The sequence below is a fragment of the Rhamphochromis longiceps genome, linkage group LG3 (genome assembly GCF_057381845.1).
Source record: "Rhamphochromis longiceps isolate RC_006_pf linkage group LG3, R_longiceps_female_GT1.1, whole genome shotgun sequence".
NCBI lineage: Eukaryota > Metazoa > Chordata > Actinopteri > Cichliformes > Cichlidae > Rhamphochromis > Rhamphochromis longiceps.
In genome coordinates, this window is record NC_140559.1 from 11,766,768 (window position 1) to 11,791,355 (window position 24,588).

At 45.4% G+C, this 24,588-nt stretch overlaps 1 protein-coding gene across 1 annotated transcript; it reads left to right on the forward strand.

Annotated features, from left to right (window-relative positions):
• The first annotated feature begins 96 nt into the window (after positions 1-96).
• Positions 97-22,898, forward strand: LOC146672922 (retinal guanylyl cyclase 2-like). Its single transcript, XM_085401427.1, has 24 exons — positions 97-311; positions 6,389-6,635; positions 7,194-7,424; positions 9,607-9,762; positions 9,843-9,985; positions 10,178-10,333; positions 10,434-10,583; positions 11,453-11,672; positions 11,838-11,913; positions 14,137-14,221; positions 14,444-14,560; positions 14,628-14,711; positions 14,863-15,039; positions 15,411-15,564; positions 15,758-15,901; positions 15,991-16,139; positions 16,234-16,397; positions 17,341-17,464; positions 17,535-17,603; positions 17,715-17,889; positions 20,612-20,710; positions 20,845-20,930; positions 21,464-21,549; positions 21,633-22,898. The coding sequence occupies exons 1-24, from the start codon at positions 288-290 to the stop codon at positions 21,718-21,720; spliced, it is 3,204 nt and encodes a 1,067-aa protein (XP_085257553.1). The 5' UTR covers positions 97-287; the 3' UTR covers positions 21,721-22,898.
• The last annotated feature ends 1,690 nt before the right edge of the window (positions 22,899-24,588 follow it).

Below are 24,588 nucleotides of genomic sequence, written 5' to 3' on the forward strand. Positions count from 1 at the left end.
ATAAAGACCTGTCCCAGGATATTCCAGGATGGTAGCTGAGACTAATCTGGGTCTATTCCAGGCTGCAGTCCAGCAGGGAGCTGAGCAGATGGACTTGATCCAGGCCGGGATTAGCAGATCGGAGGTACCATCATCGGTACCTGATCCAGCTCACCTGTCTGATCGCATGATTCACCTCCCCTGCTGCTCCTTACACAGGAAGACGCCCTCTTACCACAGGCTGTGACACTACAGCGAGGTGCTGACATCATCAGCAGGAAGTGAAGACGTGACAACAACACAGGTGGATGCAAAGTTCCTCTCTCTCCACTGTAAGTGAATGTAGCTCGACCATGATTCTCTCTCTCCACTGTGAGTGGATGTAACTCGACCATGATTCTCTCTCTCTCCACTGTAAGTGGATGTAGCTCGACCATGATTCTCTCTCTCCACTGTGAGTGGATGTAACTCGACCATGATTCTCTCTCTCTCCACTGTAAGTGGATGTAGCTCGACCATTATTCTCTCTCTCCACTGTGAGTGGATGTAACTCGACCATGATTCTCTCTCTCTCCACTGTAAGTGGATGTAGCTCGACCATTATTCTCTCTCTCCACTGTGAGTGGATGTAGCTCGACCATGATTCTCTCTCTCTCCACTGTAAGTGAATGTAGCTCGACCATGATTCTCTCTCCTCTCTCTCTCTCTCCACTGTAAGTGGATGTAGCTCGACCATGATTCTCTCTCTCTCCACTGTAAGTGGATGTAGCTCAACCATGATTCTCTCTCTCTCCACTGTAAGTGGATGTAGCTCGACCATTATTCTCTCTCTCTCCACTGTAAGTGAATGTAGCTCGACCACGATTCTCTCTCTCTCCACTGTAAGTGGATGTAGCTCGACCATTATTCTCTCTCTCTCCACTGTAAGTGAATGTAGCTTGACCATGATTCTCTCTCCTCTCTCTCTCTCTCCACTGTAAGTGGATGTAGCTCGACCATGATTCTCTCTCTCTCCACTGTAAGTGGATGTAGATCGACCATGAATCTCTCTCTCTCTCTCTCTCTCCACTGTAAGTGGATGTAACTCGACCATGATTCTCTCTCTCTCTCTCCACTGTAAGTGAATGTAGCTCGACCATGATTCTCTCTCTCTCCACTGTAAGTGAATGTAGCTCGACCACGATTCTCTCTCTCTCCACTGTAAGTGGATGTAGCTCGACCATTATTCTCTCTCTCTCCACTGTAAGTGAATGTAGCTTGACCATGATTCTCTCTCCTCTCTCTCTCTCTCCACTGTAAGTGGATGTAGCTCGACCATGATTCTCTCTCTCTCCACTGTAAGTGGATGTAGATCGACCATGAATCTCTCTCTCTCTCTCTCTCTCTCCACTGTAAGTGGATGTAACTCGACCATGATTCTCTCTCTCTCTCTCCACTGTAAGTGAATGTAGCTCGACCATGATTCTCTCTCTCTCCACTGTAAGTGGATGTAGATCGACCATGAATCTCTCTCTCTCTCTCTCTCTCTCCACTGTAAGTGAATGTAGCTCGACCATGATTCTCTCTCTGTCTCTCCACTGTAAGTGAATGTAGCTCGACCATGATTCTCTCTGTCTCTCCACTGTAAGTGAATGTAGCTCGACCATGATTCTCTCTCTGTCTCTCCACTGTAAGTGAATGTAGCTTGACCATGATTCTCTCTCCTCTCTCTCTCTCCACTGTAAGTGGATGTAGCTCGACCATGATTCTCTCTCTCTCCACTGTAAGTGGATGTAGCTCGACCATTATTCTCTCTCTCTCCACTGTAAGTGGATGTAGCTCGACCATGATTCTCTCTCTCTCCACTGTAAGTGGATGTAGCTCGACCATGATTCTCTCTCCTCTCTCTCTCTCTCTCCACTGTAAGTGGATGTAGCTCGACCATGAATCTCTCTCTCTCTCTCTCTCTCCACTGTAAGTGAATGTAGCTTGACCATGAGTCTCTCTCTCTCTCTCTCTCTCTCCACTGTAAGTGAATGTAGCTCGACCATGATTCTCTCTCTCTCTCCACTGTAAGTGGATGTAGCTCGACCATTATTCTCTCTCGCTCCACTGTAAGTGGATGTAGCTCGACCATGATTCTCTCTCTCTCTCTCTCCACTGTAAGTGGATGTAGCTCGACCATGATTCTCTCTCTCTCCACTGTAAGTGGATGTAGCTCGACCATGATTCTCTCTCTCTCCACTGTAAGTGGATGTAGCTCGACCATGAATCTCTCTCTCTCTCTCTCTCTCTCTCTCTCTCTCCACTGTAAGTGGATGTAGCTCGACCATGATTCTCTCTCTCTCCACTGTAAGTGGATGTAGCTCGACCATGATTCTCTCTCTCTCCACTGTAAGTGGATGTAGCTCGACCATGATTCTCTCTTTCTCCACTGTAAGTGGATGTAGCTCGACCATGATTCTCTCTCTCTCCACTGTAAGTGGATGTAGCTCGACCATGAATCTCTCTCTCTCTCTCGCTCTCTCTCTCTCTCTCCACTGTAAGTGAATGTAGCTTGACCATGATTCTCTCTCCTCTCTCTCTCTCCACTGTAAGTGAATGTAGCTTGACCATGATTCTCTCTCCTCTCTCTCTCTCTCCACTGTAAGTGAATGTAGCTTGACCATGATTCTCTCTCCTCTCTCTCTCTCTCCACTGTAAGTGAATGTAGCTTGACCATGATTCTCTCTCCTCTCTCTCTCTCTCCACTGTAAGTGGATGTAGCTCGACCATTATTCTCTCTCTCTCCACTGTAAGTGGATGTAGATCGACCATGAATCTCTCTCTCTCTCTCTCTCTCTCTCTCTCTCTCTCTCCACTGTAAGTGAATGTAGCTTGACCATGATTCTCTCTCCTCTCTCTCTCCACTGTAAGTGGATGTAGCTCGACCATTATTCTCTCTCTCTCCACTGTAAGTGAATGTAGCTCGACCATGATTCTCTCTCTCTCTCTCTCTCTCTCTCTCTCTCTCTCTCTCTCCACTGTAAGTGAATGTAGCTTGACCATGATTCTCTCTCCTCTCTCTCTCCACTGTAAGTGGATGTAGCTCGACCATTATTCTCTCTCTCTCCACTGTAAGTGGATGTAGATCGACCATGAATCTCTCTCTCTCTCTCTCTCTCTCTCTCTCTCTCTCTCCACTGTAAGTGAATGTAGCTTGACCATGATTCTCTCTCCTCTCTCTCTCCACTGTAAGTGGATGTAGCTCGACCATTATTCTCTCTCTCTCCACTGTAAGTGGATGTAGCTCGACCATGATTCTCTCCACTGTAAGTGGATGTAGATCGACCATGAATCTCTCTCTCTCTCTCTCTCTCTCTCTCTCTCTCTCTCTCTCCACTGTAAGTGGATGTAGCTCGACCATGATTCTCTCCACTGTAAGTGGATGTAACTCGACGTTGACGCTCTCCCTTCCTGGTCTCTGGTCCTCCCTCGTTCACCCTGACATCATCTGCTTGGTTTGCTGGTTTCAGGACTTTCGGTGTAAAGTTTTCCTTTGGACAGATGAAGCTCTGAGACAAAGGTAAACAGATCATTGATCGCTCGATTGATTGTTCTGATATTTGAGCTTCTGATGCTCAGACAGTCTTAGACTCTGTGTGTGCAGACAGGTTGTGTTTTGTCCTCTCTGATTTCCGATCCGTTGGCGCTCTCTCCCTGTTAAAAAGGAGTTCTTCCTTCCCACCTTCGATTGCCCCTCTAATATTGTAGGCTCTTTGACTGCTGCTGTAAACCCGAGCTGTATACATAAAGTTAAATTTTACCTGAATATAGGAAGCACGGGACCTGAGTGATTTAAGTAAATCTGTTAATGAGCTTGATCTTCTTTAAAAGCAGCCAATCAGAGAGCTGCAGATCAAGTCTTGACCTCTCAGGTGTGTGTGTGTTTCCATGGTTACCATGATTGGATTAAAGGTGTCAGCGGATGCCCTCTGTGGGTTCAACCTGAGCATGTGTGGTCATAGTTACATACTCTGCTCTATCTCTCCTGATGCCATGACTGAGGCAACACATTTGCACACACCATCATCGGTTATTGCACAACATGCATGTCTCTGGACAGCCTCTGGTGGCAGCCAGACAAACCAGTGAAAGCCTCCACCTGCTCTTCAGTTGCTGTACCTAAGGGTCCAAACTTTAGGATTTATGTTCTCTGAGGAGAACCAGTCACAAATGAGCTACAGCTAAGGGTCCTGTTTCAGAAAGCCGGTTCACTGAGGCTCAAGTCCTGAAGGGGGTCATGGTTCATAGTGGTCCTACACAAGCGGTCCTAGTCCCTTAGGAGGTTGAAGGTTTCCAGTGCCTGGTGGTTTGAGTGTTCAGCTTCAAGTCATCACAGTCTCTAATGTGGACTCAGACCTACCTTCAGATTAATTATCCCCAGAGGGAATCATCTCTGTGACATCACCTGGAGACTCATCACAAACCCCACAGAGTCACAGCTGCAGGAGGTCAGAGGAAATGTGGTCGTTTCAGAGGTTTTGACAGTCAGCTTTCAAACGCTGATACAACCGAGCATCCTACGTGTGGTTAACTGCATCTCATTCATAGTTACTGTGGAGATGACACTTAAGTCATGTGATGTCAAACAGAAGGTCTTCTTCTGAGGGTTTATTGAAGTATTCTCACCTTAAAGCAGAGCGTGGTCCTCTGTGAAGGGGCCAGCAGGTCCCTGTGACCTTATCACCTTGGAGCTTCTACATTGTCATTTTTTAACGAAGCACTACGTAGGCCTCTAAATTCTTAATCTGTTATTCACTTTAATACCTAACAGGAGCAGATGTTAAAGGGTAAGATGTTACATCATTCAGGTGGCAGGCTGGTCGTATAAACTTACAGATCATGTGATTCTGGCTACCCACAGCCCACAGTGACGCAGTGGTTAGCACTGTTGCCTCACAGCAAGTCCTGAGTTTGATTCCACTTTGAATTTGACTACATGTTCTTCTGCTGTCCATGTAACTGTGACATGTGACTGCATTGCGTCCAGAGGAAGCCAAACCCCGTAAAAGCATCAGTGTACATAAGCAATGCTGGTCTACAAAATCTATTTAAAACAATAGCTTGCTCTTCTGTTTTGACTGGTAAATGTGTGTAAATGTGTTTTCAGTGTTACAAACAAGTGATTCATACAGATTTCTGATGCTTGTCTCCTCTGAGTTGTATGTCCAGCATTATTAAGTCTTATTACAGACTGCCAGAGCCAGTCCAGTGTTCCACAACCAGTGGATTCAGCCTTCCTCCTGAATCCGAGGGTCGACTACAAATCTCTTTTCCAGAACACTGGCACACACTTTCCCAGGAAAGCTGTTGAGTGTGATCCCTCTGTAGTTGGAGCACACCATCTAGACCCCCTGCTTAAACAGGGCAACCACCATCTGGTCTGCCAATGTAGAGGCAATGCAACACTGCAGAAACGTAACCTTCAGCACCTTCTCAGTCCCCCAGCAGGACAATAGAGTTCCTTATTGGAGAGTTACTGAGCGTTATTACCCCCACCCAGTGACTCTAAGAAGGCTGGATGGGGTGCTGGAGAACTCTGTAGGGTCATTTGGCTCATACACACAAACAAAAATTAGGACTCATTCCACGACCACAAGGCGCAGGGAACCACCGGGGAAAACTCCAACAGCAAAGGCAGCCAACCGTGGCGATACATGTAGTACCACTCTGTCCGTGCCCTCACATCGAGGGCAACTCCAGAGGGGAACAGAGTCCAGGTCATCTATAGGAAACTGGTTGAGAACCAGAGCTATGCACTGAGGTCATCACATCTTAACCTCATGCACCAGCTCAGGCGCCTTTCCCACCAGAAAGGCGACATTCCATGTGCCACAAGCCAGTTTTGGAAGCTGAAAATCGGAGCGCCAGTACATCAGACTGTCTGGGGTGGCTGTAGCTCAGGTGGTAGAGCGAAAGCTTGGTGGTTCGATCCCTGGCTTCCTCAGTCTGCAAGCCAAATATCCTTGGTCAAGATCCCAAATTGCTCTCCGATGCATCCATCGGAGTATGAATGTGTGTGAATGTTACTTAGAAAGCACTTGGAAAAATGTGCTTGTGCGAATGGGTGAATGTACAAGTTGTGTACAGCGCCTGAAGTGCTCAGAAAGAGTAGAGATGCGCTATATAAGAACCAATACATTCACCATTTACCATCTAAGCACCCAACCCTACAGCCCCTCGTGTGGGTGGTAAGCCCACAGTCTTAAGCCCTGTCTTTAAAATGAACTGACATTGCAGGTTAAGTAATTCATTACGTGGAGGTTTCAGGTTCCTTGTTAACAGACAGTAGTTTGACAAACCTGAATCAGTTTTTTTTGTTTCATCTTTGTTCAGACGAGTTTGTGTTCTTGTTGACTTTCTAAAAATCTGTCTGAATCTCTGGCAGGTTGTCAGGATGCAGCTTCGATGGTTGCTAGGGGCGTGTCTGTGGTTGCTATGCATTGAAGAGGTTCGGACAACAACCTTCAAGATCGCCTTGGTCGGTCCGTGGTCATGTGACCCGTTGTTTTCCCGGGCGATGCCGACAGCAGCGGTCACGCTGGCGTTGTCCAGGTTACGGACTGACACCAGTATGAGCAGAGGGTACTGGTATGATGTCAAAGTGCTGGACGAGGACTGCTCTGCCTCCAAAGGTCTGTTATCCAATCAGCCAATAGGACCTTAAAATAAAGTTCAGTAAAATATTTAGAAAGAGATTACCAGTTACAGTTATGGTTAGTTACACTAGAACAAAGTGCTACAGGGTTAACCAATCACACAATGATGAGTTAGCAGCCAATTATTAGACCCCCTGTTAAAAGGGTTTTTTTCTTTCCCACTGTTGCCAAAGTGCTTGCTCATAGGGGGTCATGTGATTGTTGGGTTGTTCTCTGTATCTGTTATTGTGCGATCTACTGTACAATATAAAGCGCCTTGAGGTGACTGTTGTTGTGATTTGGAGCTTTATAAATAAAATTGAATTGAATGAACAATCAGAACACATTTAATAAAACCTTTAATTTGAAAAGTCTGCTTGTTAGTCACATATTAGACCACCTCCAAAGGATCATTAGACATTTAATCAGTCTTATCAACACACGCTTATTTGAAGTGTGTTTATCAGCTTACAGACTGGAGTAAGTGAACAATTTTTTATTTTCCTTATTTTTATTTGTGTGATATTTATTTGACCTTTGACCTTTTTATTTTAGCTCTGACCAACTTTGGGGACTTTGAAGGTTATGGCTATGCCTACATTGGACCCTTTAATCCCGCCCTCTGTCACTCTGCCTCCCTAATGACTGAGCATTGGGAGGCTGGACTCGCCTCTCCCGGTTGTCTAGATGCTGACTGGCCAAACCTGCCGCCACTGACTCCTCCCACCAGAGTCCTGTTCACCGTGCTCAGATTTTTCGGCTGGGCGCATGTCAGCATCATCACAGGTAAGGGTTTGACATCACAGTCAGAGTGGTGGGGTGGTTCTCACCATAATCTCTTCATTCAAACTTGTGTTACTTTAATTTAGTCTGAGCCGGTTATTTGATCTGAGCTTCATCATTTTAGACTGTTACACTCATATATTAGGCCCCCTTTGTTTGATTTTGGTGGTTTGACTTTTACTGCCCATCGGACTATAACTGCAGTGGTTCATTGGGACATCACAGAAGTGGAGGTGTTTTCTGTGAGGGCTTTAACTTAACCATTGTTACTTATGAGCTTCTGAATGGAGATAGAAGTGAGAGCTAGACCCAGTTTAACAGTATTGACATGTTCACCAGGACTCTTTCACCAAGGAAACTTCTTGCTGACATGAAATCCTCTCTGCCAAAGTAAAGTACAGAGATAGACAGAGACAGCTGGAGGTTCAACAGATCCACTGACCTTCTGATCCTCCAAGTCTGATTTCACCATTCTGAAGGAAAAAGGAGACATGGACCGAGCCCTTCTCTTTATGGACCCATCCAGGAGGACCTCAATTGTCCTGGTTGTCTGATTCCAACTTATTAAGGACAGCTTCTTAAAAGCTCAGATGATCTCCACGATCTTTGGTTCTTCATCATTTCAAACCAACCATCAACTAAATGATCCACACGAAACCTTGATGTCAGGGGGCACTCATTCGATTAATGTCCAGACGGGTGTGATCATCTCGTCTTCTCTGTGAGAGTAAAAAACAGAGCAGTGTCAGGTCAAGTGGCTTTATTGTCATTGCAACCATGTGCAGTATGAAACGAGACAGCGTTCCTCACACTGTTCCTCTCACTGTTCCTCACAGCGTTCCTCACACTGTTCCTCACACTGTTTCTCTCACTGTTCCTCTCACTGTTCCTCACAGCGTTCCTCACACTGTTCTTCTCACACTGTTCCTCTCACTGTTCCTCTCACTGTTCCTCTCACTGTTCCTCACACTGTTCCTCACACTGTTCCTCACACTGTTCCTCTCACTGTTCCTCAGACTGTTCTTCTCACTGTTCCTCTCATTGTTCCTCTCACTGTTCCTCTCACTGTTCCTCTCACTCTTCTTCTCACTGTTCCTCTCACTGTTCCTCACACTGTTCCTCTCACACTGTTCTTCTCACACTGTTCCTCTCACTGTTCCACACACTGTTCCTCTCACTGTTCCTCAGACTGTTCTTCTCACTGTTCCTCTCATTGTTCCTCTCACTGTTCCTCTCACTGTTCCTCTCACTGTTCCTCACACTCTTCTTCTCACTGTTCCTCACACTGTTCCTCTCACTGTTCTTCTCACACGGTTCCTCACACTGTTCTTCTCACACTGTTCCTCTCACTGTTCCTCTCACTGTTCCTCTCACTGTTCCTCTCACTGTTCCTCACACTGTTCCTCTCACTGTTCCTGACACTGTTCCTCACACTGTTCTTCTCACTGTTCCTCTCACTGTTCCTCTCACTGTTCCTCACACTGTTCCTCTCACTGTTCCTCACACTGTTCCTCACACTGTTCCTCACACTGTTCCTCACACTGTTCCTCACACTGTTCCTCACACTGTTCCTCACACTGTTCTTCTCACACTGTTCCTCTCACTGTTCCTCTCACTGTTCCTCACACTGTTCCTCACACTGTTCTTCTCACACTGTTCCTCTCAGTGTTCCTCTCACTGTTCCTCACACTGTTCCTCTCACTGTTCCTCACACTGTTCCTCTCACTGTTCCTCTCACTGTTCCTCACACTGTTCCTCTCACTGTTCCTCACACTGTTCCTCACACTGTTCTTCTCACACTGTTCCTCTCACTGTTCCTCACACTGTTCCTCACAGTGTTCCTCTCACTGTTCCTCACACTGTTCCTCTCACTGTTCCTCACACTGTTCCTCTCACACTGTTCCTCACACTGTTCCTCTCACTGTTCCTCACACTGTTCCTCACACTGTTCCTCTCACACTGTTCCTCACACTGTTCCTCTCACACTGTTCCTCTCACTGTTCCTCACACTGTTCCTCTCACTGTTCCTTTTGTGAACCTGCACGAGGTCTGGCTGACAGCTTTTACCCAGCATTTGCGTAAACATATGCATCACCCCGGCAGTTTGTTTAAATTGTGATCATCTTTGTTGTCTTAATTGTTTATCAGTGTTTCCTTTCTACATCTCTTCTCCTCTGTTGTGTAGCTGCCACCGACCTTTGGGAGAGCACCGGACAGGAAGTGGCCTCTGCGCTCCGGGCTATGGGTTTGCCGATTGGGCCGGTGGTTACCATGGAACCAGGCAGAAAAGGCGGGGCTCGGGAGGCGCTGAACGAAATCAGAGAAGCCGACAAGGTCAAAGGTCAGAGCTAAGAGGTGATCGTTAAGCTGCATCCCTGAACTGAACACATCAGATCAGAGAACTTTTTATTTCACCTTCAGTGGTCATCATGTGCATGAGCTCTGTCCTGATTGGTGGAGAGGATCAGAGGGAGGTACTGCTGGCCGCCCTGGAGATGGGGATGGTTTCCAATGGTTACGTGTTCATTCCCTACGACGCCCTGCTGTACGCGATGCCCTATCAGGTAACGACCAACAAGTTCTCAAGGAGGTTTTATTCCATTTTCTCCGATCCTCAAAAAAAAAACTGAGTCAAGCAAACTTTTCTTATTTACCACCCATACACCACCCCACTGTGTTTACATATTAACTGATGACATGTTTAACTAAAGGCTGAGTTCTGATTGGTTCCCTCCCTCTCTGTTTTATCCAATCAGCACACAGTCTTCAACCAGCTGACCAATAGCATGCAGCTACGTCACGCCTATAGTGCCGTCCTGACTGTTACCATGGCATCCGACCAGAGTTTCTATGAAGCTTTCCGCGAGGCTCAAATGAGCCGAGAGATTCACTCGGCTGTCTCCGCCACAGAGGTAAACAAACGAACAACAACATAAATAACGTGTAAACAATGTGTACGTCCCCAGTAAACGAGAGAATCTAATGTGACAAAGTGTTGTCCTGTGTCTGCAGGTGTCTCCTTTGTTTGGGACTATTTTCAACATGGTCTACTTCGTGGCAAAGGCAGTGGAAGAGCGCCGTCAGGCGGGGAGTGGACACTGGGTGACGGGCAATCAGCTCATGAAATCAGATGGAGGCTTTGATTTTCAGGGTTTCAATCAGGTCACACAGATTTCAGCACTTGCTAGCTGAGTAACTGATGGAGTTGCTGCTTTCAGTATCAAAGCTGAGATAAAAGACGTTCTCCTCGTTTCCTTCAACAAACTGCTCCAGATCAGATAGACTCGTGACACTCAGAGGGAGAGAGGCAAAAACTACAACAAGGCACACTTCACGGTTTTTAAAACTATGACCTAAAACTCAAGTTTTGTTTTGTGGCAGTGAAGAGTTACTCGTGACTGAACCTTCTAGTGTCAGATGACTCTGATCTGGGAACAGTTCGTTCTGATTAAGTTAGACAGACTAATTGAGTCTCTGTGTCCACAAACGCAAGAGTTTTAATAATTGTTTTTCATCACTTGATACAACATAATCACATCTATCCCGTCGTTAAGTGTTTGCATAAAGTTCTCTAAGGAGCTTGGAAAGATTTTCAGTGTACACTGAGAAGAATAGAAACCTCAACACTGAAGTTTACCGGAAACCGACACACATGGACCAGAACCTTTGACTCTGAAGTTCTCCAGAGGCAAAGAGGTAAAGAACTAATCATTTGACCCCGATGACCCAGGGTGAGAGCTAAAACCTGCAGGACCCCGGACCTCGAGGCCTGGAGTTTGAGAGGATCAATAATGGGTCAACAACCCTCTTAAGGGACACTCCCACAGACGCTTTTCTTTCCAAGCTCCTTAGACCATGATGACCTGGATGACTAAGAAACGTCACAGACATTTAGAATAAAGTTAATAAATTAATAATTTCTGAACCACAGAATTTGATTTGATCTTTTTTGTTTTGCATCATCATCATTTTCATCATGTCCTCACCTTAAACTCAATGGTACAATCAGCTCCTGTCTTCTTCCCTTTCAGGTGTTGTATGGAGGTACTGAGGGGCGTGGCCTGCAGGCCAGCTACGTAGTGTTGGACAGCGATGGCGACCGCCTCGTCCCAACACACTCACTCTCTCCGACGCACACCGACGGGACGACCGGAGGTCTGAGACCGCTGAGCCGTTCCTTTGTCTTCCCGGGAGGAAAACCCCCCTCAGCCAGCTTCTGTTGGTTTAATCCAGATGAGGCCTGCAGTGGAGGTGTGTTTACTGACCCACAGAGAGGGTGGGAGCTTTGTGCTTCAGTTCAAATGAAGTCTTAATTACACCTGTAGTTTCTGTATGTGTCGTGATTTAGTGTTCACATTGACAAAAGGTTGCTGTCCGGCATGGCTATAAATGTGGAAACCTCTCCACTCCCTGCAGGTATGGGCGCTGTAACTGTGCTCTTCCTCTTCCTGTTGCTCTGCACTCTGCTTGGAGGCCTTTTCTTTTGGAACAGGTTAACACACAGGCTTAATCTCACACACTCCTCTCTAACGTACCTGGTGCTTAGTCTGCTTTCAGTCTGGTTCTCGGTCATCCCGGTCATGGTAGTCTAAGAAACTTGGAAAGAAAAGCGTCTCGAGTTCTTTAAGTTTCGTGAAGACGCAAAGCTTCTTGAGCTCTAACACCAAATGGTGGAATGACCGAGGTTTTAAGCCCTAGTGGGAGCTGTCCCTGGAGAGGGTCGTTGACCCATTGTTCATCATGTGACTCATCACATGAGCCGAGGTATTAGTGATGTGTTGGTCGTGAACAAAACGGCTTTTAGAGCCGACTATTTGAAGCTCCTTATTGGGAGCCGTGGGGTTTTTTCTTTCTCCCTCTCTCTCTCTCTCTCGCACTTTTTTCCGCTTCACTCAGCACGCGAGCCTTGTGCTGGGCAGAGGGGGGAGGGGCGGTAGTTACACTCAGTAGCACAGGAACAGAGCGGGAGGGAGAGAGAGAGCAGGGACAACAACGTCACATTAGAAAGGTATAGTAATCATCCACAACTATTTTCAGTTGCGGATGATAAAGGATTCAGAAAGTTTATTCATGCAGGTCCATATGACAGAGAATATGCATCTTCTTTTTGTTTTCATATTATAATTTATATTTAATTGTGTTGTGGTTTGCAGTGTTTTGTGTTGTTTCACTTTAAATTTGTGAAAGGAAAAAGCTGAAAATTTAAATAGTTAAAAGTTGAAATGTGAATAGTTGATTTTTGTATTATATGATTTATTTATTACATTTTATGTGGAGTGAATAAATAAAAGTATATTTACGGTGGCCCCTACAGACAAAACACATACAAAAGACAACAGAAGTGCTCCAGGATGCTAGGGGGCAGTGTTGAGCTTTTGTTACCTAGTGGCTACACAAGCCAGCAAGTACCAACGACCGGATTTGGTGTGTGGTAGTAACAGGTAAATGAACATTTGTTTAAATTATTTGAATATATATGAGTGCTTGTGTATAAATACACAAACAATACACACATGCTTTCAATTGTGTAATTTAAGTGATCTAGTAGCTCTGCTGTGGAACTTTAGTTCATGCTAGAAATGTGTTTTGGAGTTTGTACGTGCTTTGTCTCTAGGGGCCACCGCATATATTTATATATAAACATATACAAATAAAACCACTTTTTTTACATTAGTAATTCCTTTTGTGCATAATTTTATATTATTGTTAATAATAAATTAATTAAAGCAACAAAACAACCTGAAGAGCCGGTTGGGAGCTGAAAGAGCCGGGTCTCTAAAAAGAGCCGGAAATCCCATCACTACGAGGTATGAGGGTCATTTTTAGCAAACGTAGCCAACCTTTACATGGAGGAAGTAGAAAGTATGACTCTTGGCAGCACCTCGCCACTGGTGCAGACACGTGTATGCCACCTAACAGTTTGCTGTTTCTGGACTGTGCCGTGCACATAGAGGAGAATCGAAATCTCAACATTAAAGTTGACTGTAATAGAGAGAAGATGGATGATTTGAAAGAGGAGTGAAAGAAGCCATCTATGTCCACTGTGAATGACCATCTTTGAACAGAGGGCGGGGCTTATCACACCAACTGTCGGCCATCTGTAATCCCGTCTCTGATGCTTCCCAGGCGCCTTAAGGTCTCACAGTGGGTTCACCCAAAACCTCTGCTTATAATGACTCACACCCACCTTGGCTCATGTAATGAGGCCATGATCAAGAGTGGGCCAATGACCCTTTTAAGAGGCCACTCCCACTAGGGCTTAAATACCTGGGACTCTCCACTATATAGTCTTAGAGCTAAGGAAGGTTTCTCAGACAGAGCCTCTTTAAGAAACTTGAAGAAGTCCAGAAGTTTTTCTTTCCAAGCTTCTTGGATTTCTGCTGCTTAGTTAAAACAAACAAAAACACACACACACACAAACAAACAAACAAACAAACAAACAAACAAACAAACAAACAAACAAACAAACAAACAAACAAACAAACACACAAACAAACACACAAACAAACAAAAAAGCCATAACCACCCTGAACTCACTGACGACATCGTTTCACCCCCCAGTCCAAGGACTTCCCTCCATACACAATCGACCATCACCACTGTGTAACACTTAATTTAAGTGCAATGACCCACACTGTAAATATATAACACTACTTATGTTGTATATAGTGCTGCAGAACTGTGCACCTTTCTTTTCTCACGTGTCTCTGGACAGGAGTACTAAGGGAGCCGTGACAGCAACCAAAATGATCCTTACTCTGGACGACATCGTCTTCATCGATACTCAAGTCAGCAGGAAGGTCAGAGAATGTTTACTGGTGGTAACTAGTGTTCAATCTGGTACCATTGCTGGTACTGGTGCATCTGTAGTTCTGTAGAAAACTGGGAGCAGCGGGAGTACTAACAGCGAGGCATGTTTGACTAATGAGCTAATCGATGAGCTGATCAATGGGCTGATCAATAAGTTGATCAGTGAGCTGATCAGTGAGCTACCTTTGGTCAGATTGTTGTTGTTTCCATAGAAACTCAACGATGAGTCCATCATGAAGAGTCTTTTGGAAATGAAAACTCCATTGCGATCGCTCGCTCGAAGTTATATCCTCACAACACCCGAGAGCTCCAACATCGGGATACTGGAGGTATTACCTGCACCTGTGTGAGCCTACCTGTCCTGTCACATTCCCTGATTGGCTGTGCTGTTTTCAGGGTGACTGGGTTTGGCTGAAGAAGTTCAGTACTGGAAAAACACCAACAGAAGCCAATCAAACCACCCAGAATATGTTCAGCCAGGTATGATGAGCAGAAAATCTACAATAGAAAACAACAGACACAGATTCTATTTGTTTCTGTGTTTTCTGTTCTGTTGTATGGCGCTACCATCTGTACGTGAAACAGATTAACAGTATTGCAGTATTAAGAGTATTTTCTGCCTGGTGTTCAGTTGCGGGAGATGCGACACGAGAACCTAAACCTGTGCCTGGGTCTGTTTGTGGACTCGGGGATCTTCGCCCTGGTGGTGGAACACTGCCCCCGAGGAAGTCTGGCAGACCTGCTGGCTGACGGCAACGTGAGGCTGGACTGGATGTTTAAATCCTCACTGCTCATGGACCTCATCAAGGTACTGCCGAACCTGGTGTTCACTTATATCTGCTATGAGTAGTGGTGGTCGGGGGATGAACTTTTTTGTTTTAATTGATGTTGATAGAGTTTATTAGATAATCGCTGTTTGTACAATGCTGCTACTTATACAACAACTGGTGCTGTGAGCATTACTCACACTAGTACTCTCTTATTATTAATAGTGCCATGATAAAACACTGCTGTCCTAATGAAGGATCTATGAACTAGTCTGATAAAGCTCAGGTTTCACGACTCGACTTCTAAGTCAATTAATTATGCAGCTCTATTCGACTTTATCTATGATCTCTTTAAAGACTGTTTCATTTCTGATCAGACCGATCAGGTTACTGATATTTGTGTTTGTTTCAGGGCATGAAGTACCTTCATCTGCGAGGTTTGACTCATGGCCGTCTGAAGTCAACAAACTGTTTAGTTGATGGTCGCTTTGTTCTGAAAATAACAGATTATGGACTTCCTATGATCCTGACATCCCAGGGGATCAGCATTCCTGAGGATCCACACGGTAGAAACATGAGCACGTTCAGATGTTTGAAGTTTATCTCAGACGCTGTATCTCTGCTTACACGTGTGTTTATGTCAGAGGGCATATTAAGACTCTCCATCCTAACCCTAACATTAACCCTAATCATGAGCACAACACAACACAAACCTGTTCCAATAAAAACTGCAGCTGTGTTTCTCTTCCCGTCTCTCAGACATGCTGTGGACAGCTCCGGAGCTTTTGAGGAATCCGGTCTCAGGAGGTTCGTTTGCAGGAGATGTCTTCAGCTTCTCCATCATCATACAGGAAGTGATCTCCCGCACACTGCCATATGCCATGATGGACATGCCGGCTCATGGTGAGGGAGGATGTCTGATCAGCTGTGTCTCTTTTAAACCGCCTGTCTCTTATCACCTGTTTGTCTCTTACCACCTGTCTGTCTCCCAGAGATCGTGGAGCGTCTGAAGCAGCCTCCTCCTCTCTGCAGGCCGATCGTTTCGGTCGATGAAGCTCCTACCGAGTGTCTCACGCTGATGAATGAATGTTGGAATGAAGACCCGAGTAAGAGGCCGAGCTTTGATGACATTTTCAAACAGGTGAGCCGAGTCTCACTGCTGCCACCTGCTGCCTTCTACAGGCTCGGGGTTATTTTCTGATTTCATCTCGACTCCTTCGACAATCTGTTTGCAGTTTCGAGATATCAGCAGAGGCAGGAGGGCCAACATCATCGACTCCATGCTGCGGATGTTGGAGCAGTACAGCTCAAACCTGGAGGATCTGATCCGAGAACGAACGGATGAATTGGAGATTGAGAGAACCAAGACAGATAAGCTGGTGGGGCAGCTCCTGCCAAAGTAAGACTAAAACAGTAAATTACTAGTAATAATTAGCAGTAATGTGAACTGGAGGTGGGGTCAGAGTCTCTGATGGGTGGGTGGATAAGAGTCCTTGAGAATAGAACTGTGTCGTTGGGCCTCGTTAATGAAGTTCGCTGCAGACAGGAATGAAGGGTCCTCATGATGCAGACTTTGGTCCTGATGGGACGCCGACTCCCGAGAGAGGAGTGGCCATGCTGGGAGGGTTTAGCCTGGCTCGGGGTTGTGGAGTTGCACAGGTGCTAATGAGAGGGCATGCTGCAGCCAATCACTCCTCAGGTTATGAATGATGAGCTGCATTGTGCATTTGGAGGAATGCCCCAACATGATCTTTGGTGAGTTTAACTTGTTGCTGTATCACAGGAAGTTCGTCCTCTGTTGTGCTCTTTTGATTTGAGCCTATTTAGCTCTCTGAGGACCTGTGAGATGATAGCTGCTGGCAGGCTGAAAGGTAGCCCTGTCATAATGGAATCAGACAGGATCATTGATATGGTTGGTGCCAAGGTTTTCAACTCCACTGGGGGCAGATTCTGACACCAGGTCACCAGATAGTGACTCTTTCAACTGTAGTTGGATTCATCCCCATTCAGCCAAAACATAGCAGGTTGAGCATGGTAATCAGGTTCCTGTCTCCTGGACTGTCAGCACTGGTTATCTTCCAGGCTGTTTCGCTGTCAGGCAGCAAGTCTATGATCCCCCTGCAAGAGGAGTACATTTAGGCAGGAGGATTTGTTCTTTGGCAGACCAGGATGATGATGGCGTTAAAAGTGGAGCTAAACTGGAATCCATTATTGGTTCCTGCGGAGTCCTGGGTTTGAAGGATGAACTGGAGAGCCATGTTAAACTTCTGGCCTCTAGTTTGGCTGTTTGCTGCATGGTTACACTAAGCAATGAAAACTTTGCGAGTTCCCATTTGTTCCAGGTCTGTGGCTCAAGCTCTGAAGAAAGGGAAGCCAGTGGAACCTGAACATTATTCGGACTGCACCCTTTACTTCAGCGACATTGTTGGATTTACAACTATTTCTGCTCTGAGCGAGCCCATCGAGGTACAAACTGTTTGAACTTGTTTTTGTGCATTTCATTTTTCAGTGTTTCACTAAACCCGTGTGTGTGTAGGTGGTCGACCTGCTGAATGACCTCTACACCATGTTTGATGCCATCATTGCTCTCCATGATGTGTACAAGGTAACACACTTCCATTTAAAACACGTGTCTGACCTAAACAGTAAAGATTTCTCTTAATTTCTGCATTATCTGAACAAAGACACATGAAATTTGGTTCTGGTTTTGTTATAGGTGGAAACTATTGGAGATGCCTACATGGTGGCTTCAGGTGTTCCCAACAGGAATGGGAATCGACACGCAGCTGAAGTGGCCAACATGTCTCTGGACATCCTGCACTCGATAGGAAACTTTAAGATCAAACACATGCCCGAGATTAAAGTCAAAATCCGCATCGGACTGCACTCAGGTACACCTGTCGACCGTTATCTGCTCATTCAGTACCAGGATGTCAGGAGAGGGTTCATTTATCAGTGTAACTACTATACTATCAACTTTCCTCATCTGAAGAATCCAGAGTATGTTCAATGTGTCTCAGGTGTAAGTCACTCTTACTGTGGACACGTGTGGATGAGATTAGTGAAGCTCGACGTCTGTGGGCAACTGCTGAAAGATTTAGAAATGTCGGGAGTAGTGAGTAGAAGTGTCTGTTGACAGAACTGTTTTGGGAGACCTCAGGGCTGGCTCAAGGTCCTGCCTCATCAGCAGCTGGTGCTCAGACCACAAGGATGGGAATGATATTTGAACCAGTCAGACTGGATTACAGTACCAGTTTTGGACAAAACAGTTTAATGGTTTTTCTTTTTAGATTCTTGCTGAAGGCATCAACTAATAATGAACACATGTTGAATTATGTAGTAAATCAAAAAGTGTGAAATAACTCAAAACACGTTGTTTGTTTTATATTTTAGATTCTTCGTAATATCCAGACTTTGCTTTGATTACTGTGTAACCTGGACGTGTGTCCCTCTATCCTAATGAAGGGATCCACCCTACTGGCCCCAAGTGTAATATTTACAATGTTCGGGTCTCGGGCCTCCCAGTGAGAATCACCACGAGGCTACTCCGAGTCGTACTCACTGAGCCTCTAGGTTCTGAAAGGAGATTGGCAGCAGCAGACTAAATGGAAGCACATAAGGCCTCCAGCCCACACAACACTGCTGATGGGAATTCTGAGTCTTTTTAGAGAACCGGCTCTTTCGGCTTGGCTCACTAAAAAGAGGAAAACCATGACTGACCTTCAGTTGTTAAAGTAATGATGGACTGTTGTTTCTCTTACTTTACTAATATGAATGGTAAAGGTTGTCAAATATGTCTGTCAGCTGTGTACCAACCTGATTTCTGCACAACACAACTGATGGTCCCAACCCCATTAAGAAATGGTAAATGGTAAATGGCCTGTATTTATATAGCGCTTTACTAGTCCCTAAGGACCCCAAAGCGCTTTACATATCCAGTCATCCACACATTCACGCACACATTCACACACTGGTGATGGCAGCTACATTGTAGCCACAGCCACCCTGGGGCGCACTGACAGAGGCGAGGCTGCCGGACACTGGCGCCACCGGGCCCTCTGACCACCACCAGTAGGCAACGGGTGAAGTGTCTTGCCCAAGGACACAACGACCGAGACTGTCCAAGCCGGGGCTCGAACCGGCAACCTTCCGATTACAAGGCGACCTCCCAACTCTTGAGCCACGACCGCCCTCAGAAACTGAACGGTAGTCTGGTCGTGATGGCGCGATATGGCAGCCTCGCTGCTGTCAGTCTGTCCCAGGGCAGCTGTGGCTACACCTGTAGCTTCCTCCACCAGTGTGTGAATGTGAGATTGTAAAGCACTTTGGGTGCCTTGAAAAGCGCTATATAAATGCAATCCATTATTATTATTATTATTATTATAACCAATGAACCCTGACAGGCTCACCTGTGAGGTGAAACCATTTCAGGTGACTACATCATGAAGCTCATGGAGCAGGATAAGGGTTTGCAGCGCTGTCAACAAAGCAAAGGGCAGCTACTTACAGGAATCTAAACTATAAAACATATTCAGTGTTGTTTTGCTGTACCCTCAATCATCCAGGTGAGTAAATCCAAAAGAGTTGATTCAGTTCATCTGAACGTTCTCAGTGGGAGAAACGTTTCATCATCATCAGGTGACTTCTTCAGTCTCAGCTGACTGCAGGTTTCCAACCTTATAAACATGCATTTGCATAATGACTGAAACCAGCCCACTGAAGGAACACTGGGCTGGGAGGTCAGTTCCTTCATCATTAATATTCACGTTGTCATGTGGGCTGCTCCTGCCGGGAGCGGTGGAGGAGCTGCTCCAACCGGAGATGGCAGATGAGGGGCGCAAGGGTCCACACCGACTGGAGGAAGAGGAGCTGCTCCAGGAAGGGCTGTTCCAGCCGGGAGTGGTGGAGGAGCCTCATAAGCCAGAGGTGGACGAGGGGCGAGAGGGGCTGTGCCTGCTGGAGGCAGAGGCGCCGCACGGGGAGCCGCGCCAGCCGGGTGGCTCCCCAGCCTCAGTCGGACGATGGGGGTATTTGGCGGGGCGTGGCCTGCGGTGCTGTGCTGTGCAGAGAAGGTGGACACACCTGCACGGCATCGGCAATCTTGCCCCACCAACTTAAAAATGGGACTGGTTCCTGACTGGGGTCTGTTGGTGATGTGCATTGAGGAATAAACATGTACAGAACACAACTGGGTCATTGTTCATTCATGCTGGTTTCAGTGACTGTGCAGATGTAGTGTTTATAAGGTTGGAGAAAGCTGAGACTGAAGAAGTGACAAAGCATTTCTCCCACTGAAAACTACATCCTGCATCCAGCTGAACATAATCAACTTTCCTGGCATATTTAAAGTTGTTAATCAATTTTTTCTTTGCTACATAATTCCATATGTCGTGCTTCATATACATGAGGTCTTGAGTTTGTATCAAAAGTAGTAAAAATAAAGAAAAACCATTAAATGAGAAGGCGTGTCCAAACCTTTGACTGGTAGTGTATTTTTGTTCCCAGCTAGTTTGAATGTAACCCTACATCTCTGATTAAAGTATGGTAATAATGGTTCCTGAGGCTGTCTATGGTGTTAGTGCCAGGTAAAGGTCTGGCCCTTCCTGTCTTCAGGTCCCGTGGTAGCAGGTGTGGTTGGACTCAAGATGCCCAGGTACTGTCTCTTTGGAGACACGGTGACCACGGCCTCACTCATGGAGTCCTCTGGGCTACGTAAGTAAAATCTTTGATCAATGGTTGGATCACTGAGAGACCACCCTGATGTCTCTCCTGTCTGCATTTAAATTATGTCAGAATCACTAGTTTCCTCCAGAGTTGCGGTGTGACGATGTGTTTGTGGTCTGCAGCTTACAGGATCCACATCAGTCTGAGTACGGTCAAAGTCCTGACCAGTCTGAAAGTGGGATACCACATAGACACCCGGAAGGCACAGGTATGCCAATCTAAACAGACCTGAAGCAAATCCAAATATAATTGCATGACGCAGTAGCTGTGGATGCTGTTAGAAAACACGCAAAATGGTGATAAAGGCAGCACGCTGGCTCGGGTATTAGCACTGTTGCTTCACATAAAGAAGGTCTTGAGTTCGATCCCACCCCCTGCCAGGGCCTTTCTGTGTGGAGTACTGGGTACTGTGGCTTCCCACAGTCCAAAGACATGCAATTAGTGAGGTTATGTTAATTGGAGAATCTAAACTGGTCATAGGTGTGACCACGAAGCTTAGCCTTGAATCAGGCTGGCGACCTGTCCGGGGTGTACCCTGCCCCACCCCTGCGACCCTGATGAGGATGAAAGAGAATGGATGGTTTATAAAACCTTATCAAAAGTCAGGTTATTACCCTCAGGTTTACTGTAGTCCAGTCTGACAGGTTCAGAGTCTGGTCCAGATCCCACCCTGTCCACAGTTAGTCAGCCTGATGCCAGTCCGTGGTGGGACTCGTTGATGTTTGGATGCTTGTGTTGCAGGTTAAGGGCACAGAGGACACGTACTGGCTGATGGGTCGAGAAGATTTTAATAAACCTCTTCCTGTTCCTCCAGACCTCGCCGGAGGGTAAGAACACACAGCGGTCATTATCGATTACCAATAAAGTAATCCTTAAACTGAAACTCGCTCTCCACCTGTCTCTCTGTCAGGGCCAGCAACCATGGAATCAGCCTGGATGAGATTCCAGTCGACAGACGACAAAAGTTTCTGGACCGACAGAACAAGATGAAGAAGTGACAACACACACACAGTGTCATCAGCTGATGAGACCCTCTCAAAGACATCTGAACCCTGGAGATCTTCAGCCTCCCGAAGGCTGTAAAGTCTGAGTGCACAAACCAATCATCATCATGGGTGCTAATTTCTACTTCCTGATTTAACTGGAAGTCCTCTTTGATTGGTCACTGACATCGCTTCTGTCTGACTAGTGGAATTTGTCCCTCACACTGTCTGATGTTTGTACAGTTGTATAGAAACTAACTGTTACCATGGTGACTGTGATGTGTTAGTGACCTTGAAATAGAATCAGGGTTGTTCATGTCCAATGAATGCTGGGTAAATGACTGTTAAAGAGTGGATGCGTGACAGATGTTGTGTTGATCAATAATCGGTTCTGCGCACTGACCCTGGCTGCATGCTGTCGCTGTTCCTCATGCTTCTTTAAAATGTAAATGTTCCATTAAACTCTGAGGTAGACTCAGTGCTTAAATATGGATTTTCCCGGATGCTCCTGAAGGCACCGTCTTCCTCAATAAGTCAATCAAACGTGCAGTTCAGGTCTATTTTCTTCACTACCAGCTGAGTTTCACATAATAATCTGTAAAGATAACACACAAACACCCATTGTTGTGTAAGTAATAATACTTTTTTAAAAACAAATGAAAAAATCCTAAAAAGAGTGAAAAAACAAACAAAAGTGGAAACAATTTAGTTCAACTATTGTCTGAACTAGACAGAGGGCGGCTGCTGAGATGCTGTCTGCTGACAGGTGAGGGCTGAAACGAGCCACTGACTCCTTTTAAACCTCCCTCTCAGTCTGCATGTTTGTTTATTCCCTTTCCAATTTTCATTCGTCTCATGTTTTGTGCATTTTGAATTAATTTCCTTGTGCTTCCTCTTCTTAAATCCTATTTTTAAGCTTTTCACCTTCTAAATTCAAAAATGGATATTCTCTGGATTATTCCAGTTTTACGTTAATTTAATTAAAGTTGGTTTAAAAGTATTAAATTTTTTTGATATAACCCTTAACCCTCTCTTCTCCTCAGAGTGAATGCTAAACATAAGCAGCTGTACTCCAGTTAACCTGGGTTTCGATAATCGATTTTAGCTTGAATAAAGTGATATTGATTCATTAAATCCTGAATCAGTTTTTAAATATAAATGTATTTTGCCAGAAATGCCAGAATCTCAGGTTAAAGCTCACAAAACTAGATCCCAGATCTGAACGAATGAAATATTCTTATTAAATACTTAGTTAGATTGTTGATAGTTGATATTTAGTTGAATGTCCTGACAACAAAATCACACAAACATTTTCAATGGAAATCAAGCTTAGCAACCCATGGAGGTCTGGATTTGGAGTCACACTCAAAATGAAAGTGGAAAAACACAGGCCGATCCAACTTTGATGCAATGTTCTTAAAACAAGTCCAAATGAGGCTCAGCAGTGTGTGTGTGGCCTCCCTACAACACCTGGGCATGCTCCTGATGAGGTGGCGGATGTTCTCCTGAGGGATCTCCTCCCAGACCTGCACTAAAGCATCTGCCAACTCCTGGACAGTCTGTGGTGCAACACACCTAAATGATGTCCCAGATGTGCTCAACGAGTGGGCCAGTCCATATCATCAACACCTTCGTCTGGCAGGAACTGCTGACACGCTCCAGCCACATGAGGTCTAACATTAGCTGTGTCCCAAGTCAGGGGCCTCATCCTCCAGAGGCATTTGAAGGCCGATCACGTCACAGCCAGGCGATGAAGGCTGCTCCAAATGCGGCCTTCATTTCCCCTGATTCGAAGCATGGGTCAGGTGTGTACTTTGTGGCCCAGCCTATCCCAGAATTCATAGCGCTGCCTAGCCAGTTCAGTTTCTAACGATGGCAGCAGCTACAGAGACGGTAGAAATTGTTAATGTTAAGATATTAAAGTTAATGGAAGTTTCATTTTAAATATTAAGGTGATTTATTTTACATTCATTAAACTTACGTGACTGTAACTGCACAGTGCCGCTGGTTTTAACATAAAGGTTAGTTTTAATATTACTCTCATTACTCCTTCTGGGTCACAAAATAAATGTTTAAAATATTTTCAGGTGAGAATGTAGCTGTGTAAACTTCAAATATCTGCTCGGTTTATCAGGACATCGCATATTTGCAAAAGTGCTCCGACGTTTTCTGAGACGTCTGTTACCCACCAGCTCGATAGCCAGCCGGGGGCAAGGCTCAGTAGAGCCGCGAGAACAGCGAACTCCTTGTTCTTTAACCCCCCGCGGTCTTTGACTACTCAGGTTAAACGTAGTACATAAGTCACTTAGATAACTTAAACATGTTATTGTTTGGCTTTTTTCAGTGTTTTATTTGTTCCTGAGTAAATCGGTTTGTTATAGTAACTTATAGTTTTCACACAGCTGAATAAACGTCAAACAGACAGCTGATTATCAGAAGTGTGAGATGATTGAGAATCTACGCCTGTGTCCTGTTATATTTTAGATAGCAAGGAGCAGACGGCGAGTTTATTAAACTCCAGCGAGACAACGAACACCTTTTCACCACTGTGGGCTGCAGGTGCAGCAATAGTATGCAGTTCTTACTCTGTTACGTGTAAGGCAGAGTGATGTTTTTGGTCTTGTGGTCCTAATTTAGTACAGTTTGCTGTGGATGCTGTTCAGGGACTAACATGAGTGGGATGTTCTCTTATATTCTGTCTGTCTGGCAATTCTTATGAAGATGGGCCTGGTGGGAAAAATCACCCCTTTGCAGGCCAACAAAACAAAACAAAGTATGTACAGTAGTGTTAAAATATGTATTGTTAACTCTAATCTTTTGAACTTATTCGTGTAAACCTGTACTGTTGCTGTTTTTGTCCATTGCCACTTGTGATTTCCTCTG

What these genes read in the sequence shown, in the direction of transcription:
- LOC146672922 (XM_085401427.1), top strand. Translation starts at nt 288, where the DNA reads ATGCAAAGTTCCTCTCTCTCCACT. An exon ending in ATTTTCAGGGTTTCAATCAG is followed by an intron (nt 10,584 to 11,452) that starts GTCACACAGATT and finishes CTTCCCTTTCAG; the next exon opens with GTGTTGTATGGAGGTACTGA. An exon ending in TGCTCATGGACCTCATCAAG is followed by an intron (nt 15,040 to 15,410) that starts GTACTGCCGAAC and finishes TGTTTGTTTCAG; the next exon opens with GGCATGAAGTACCTTCATCT.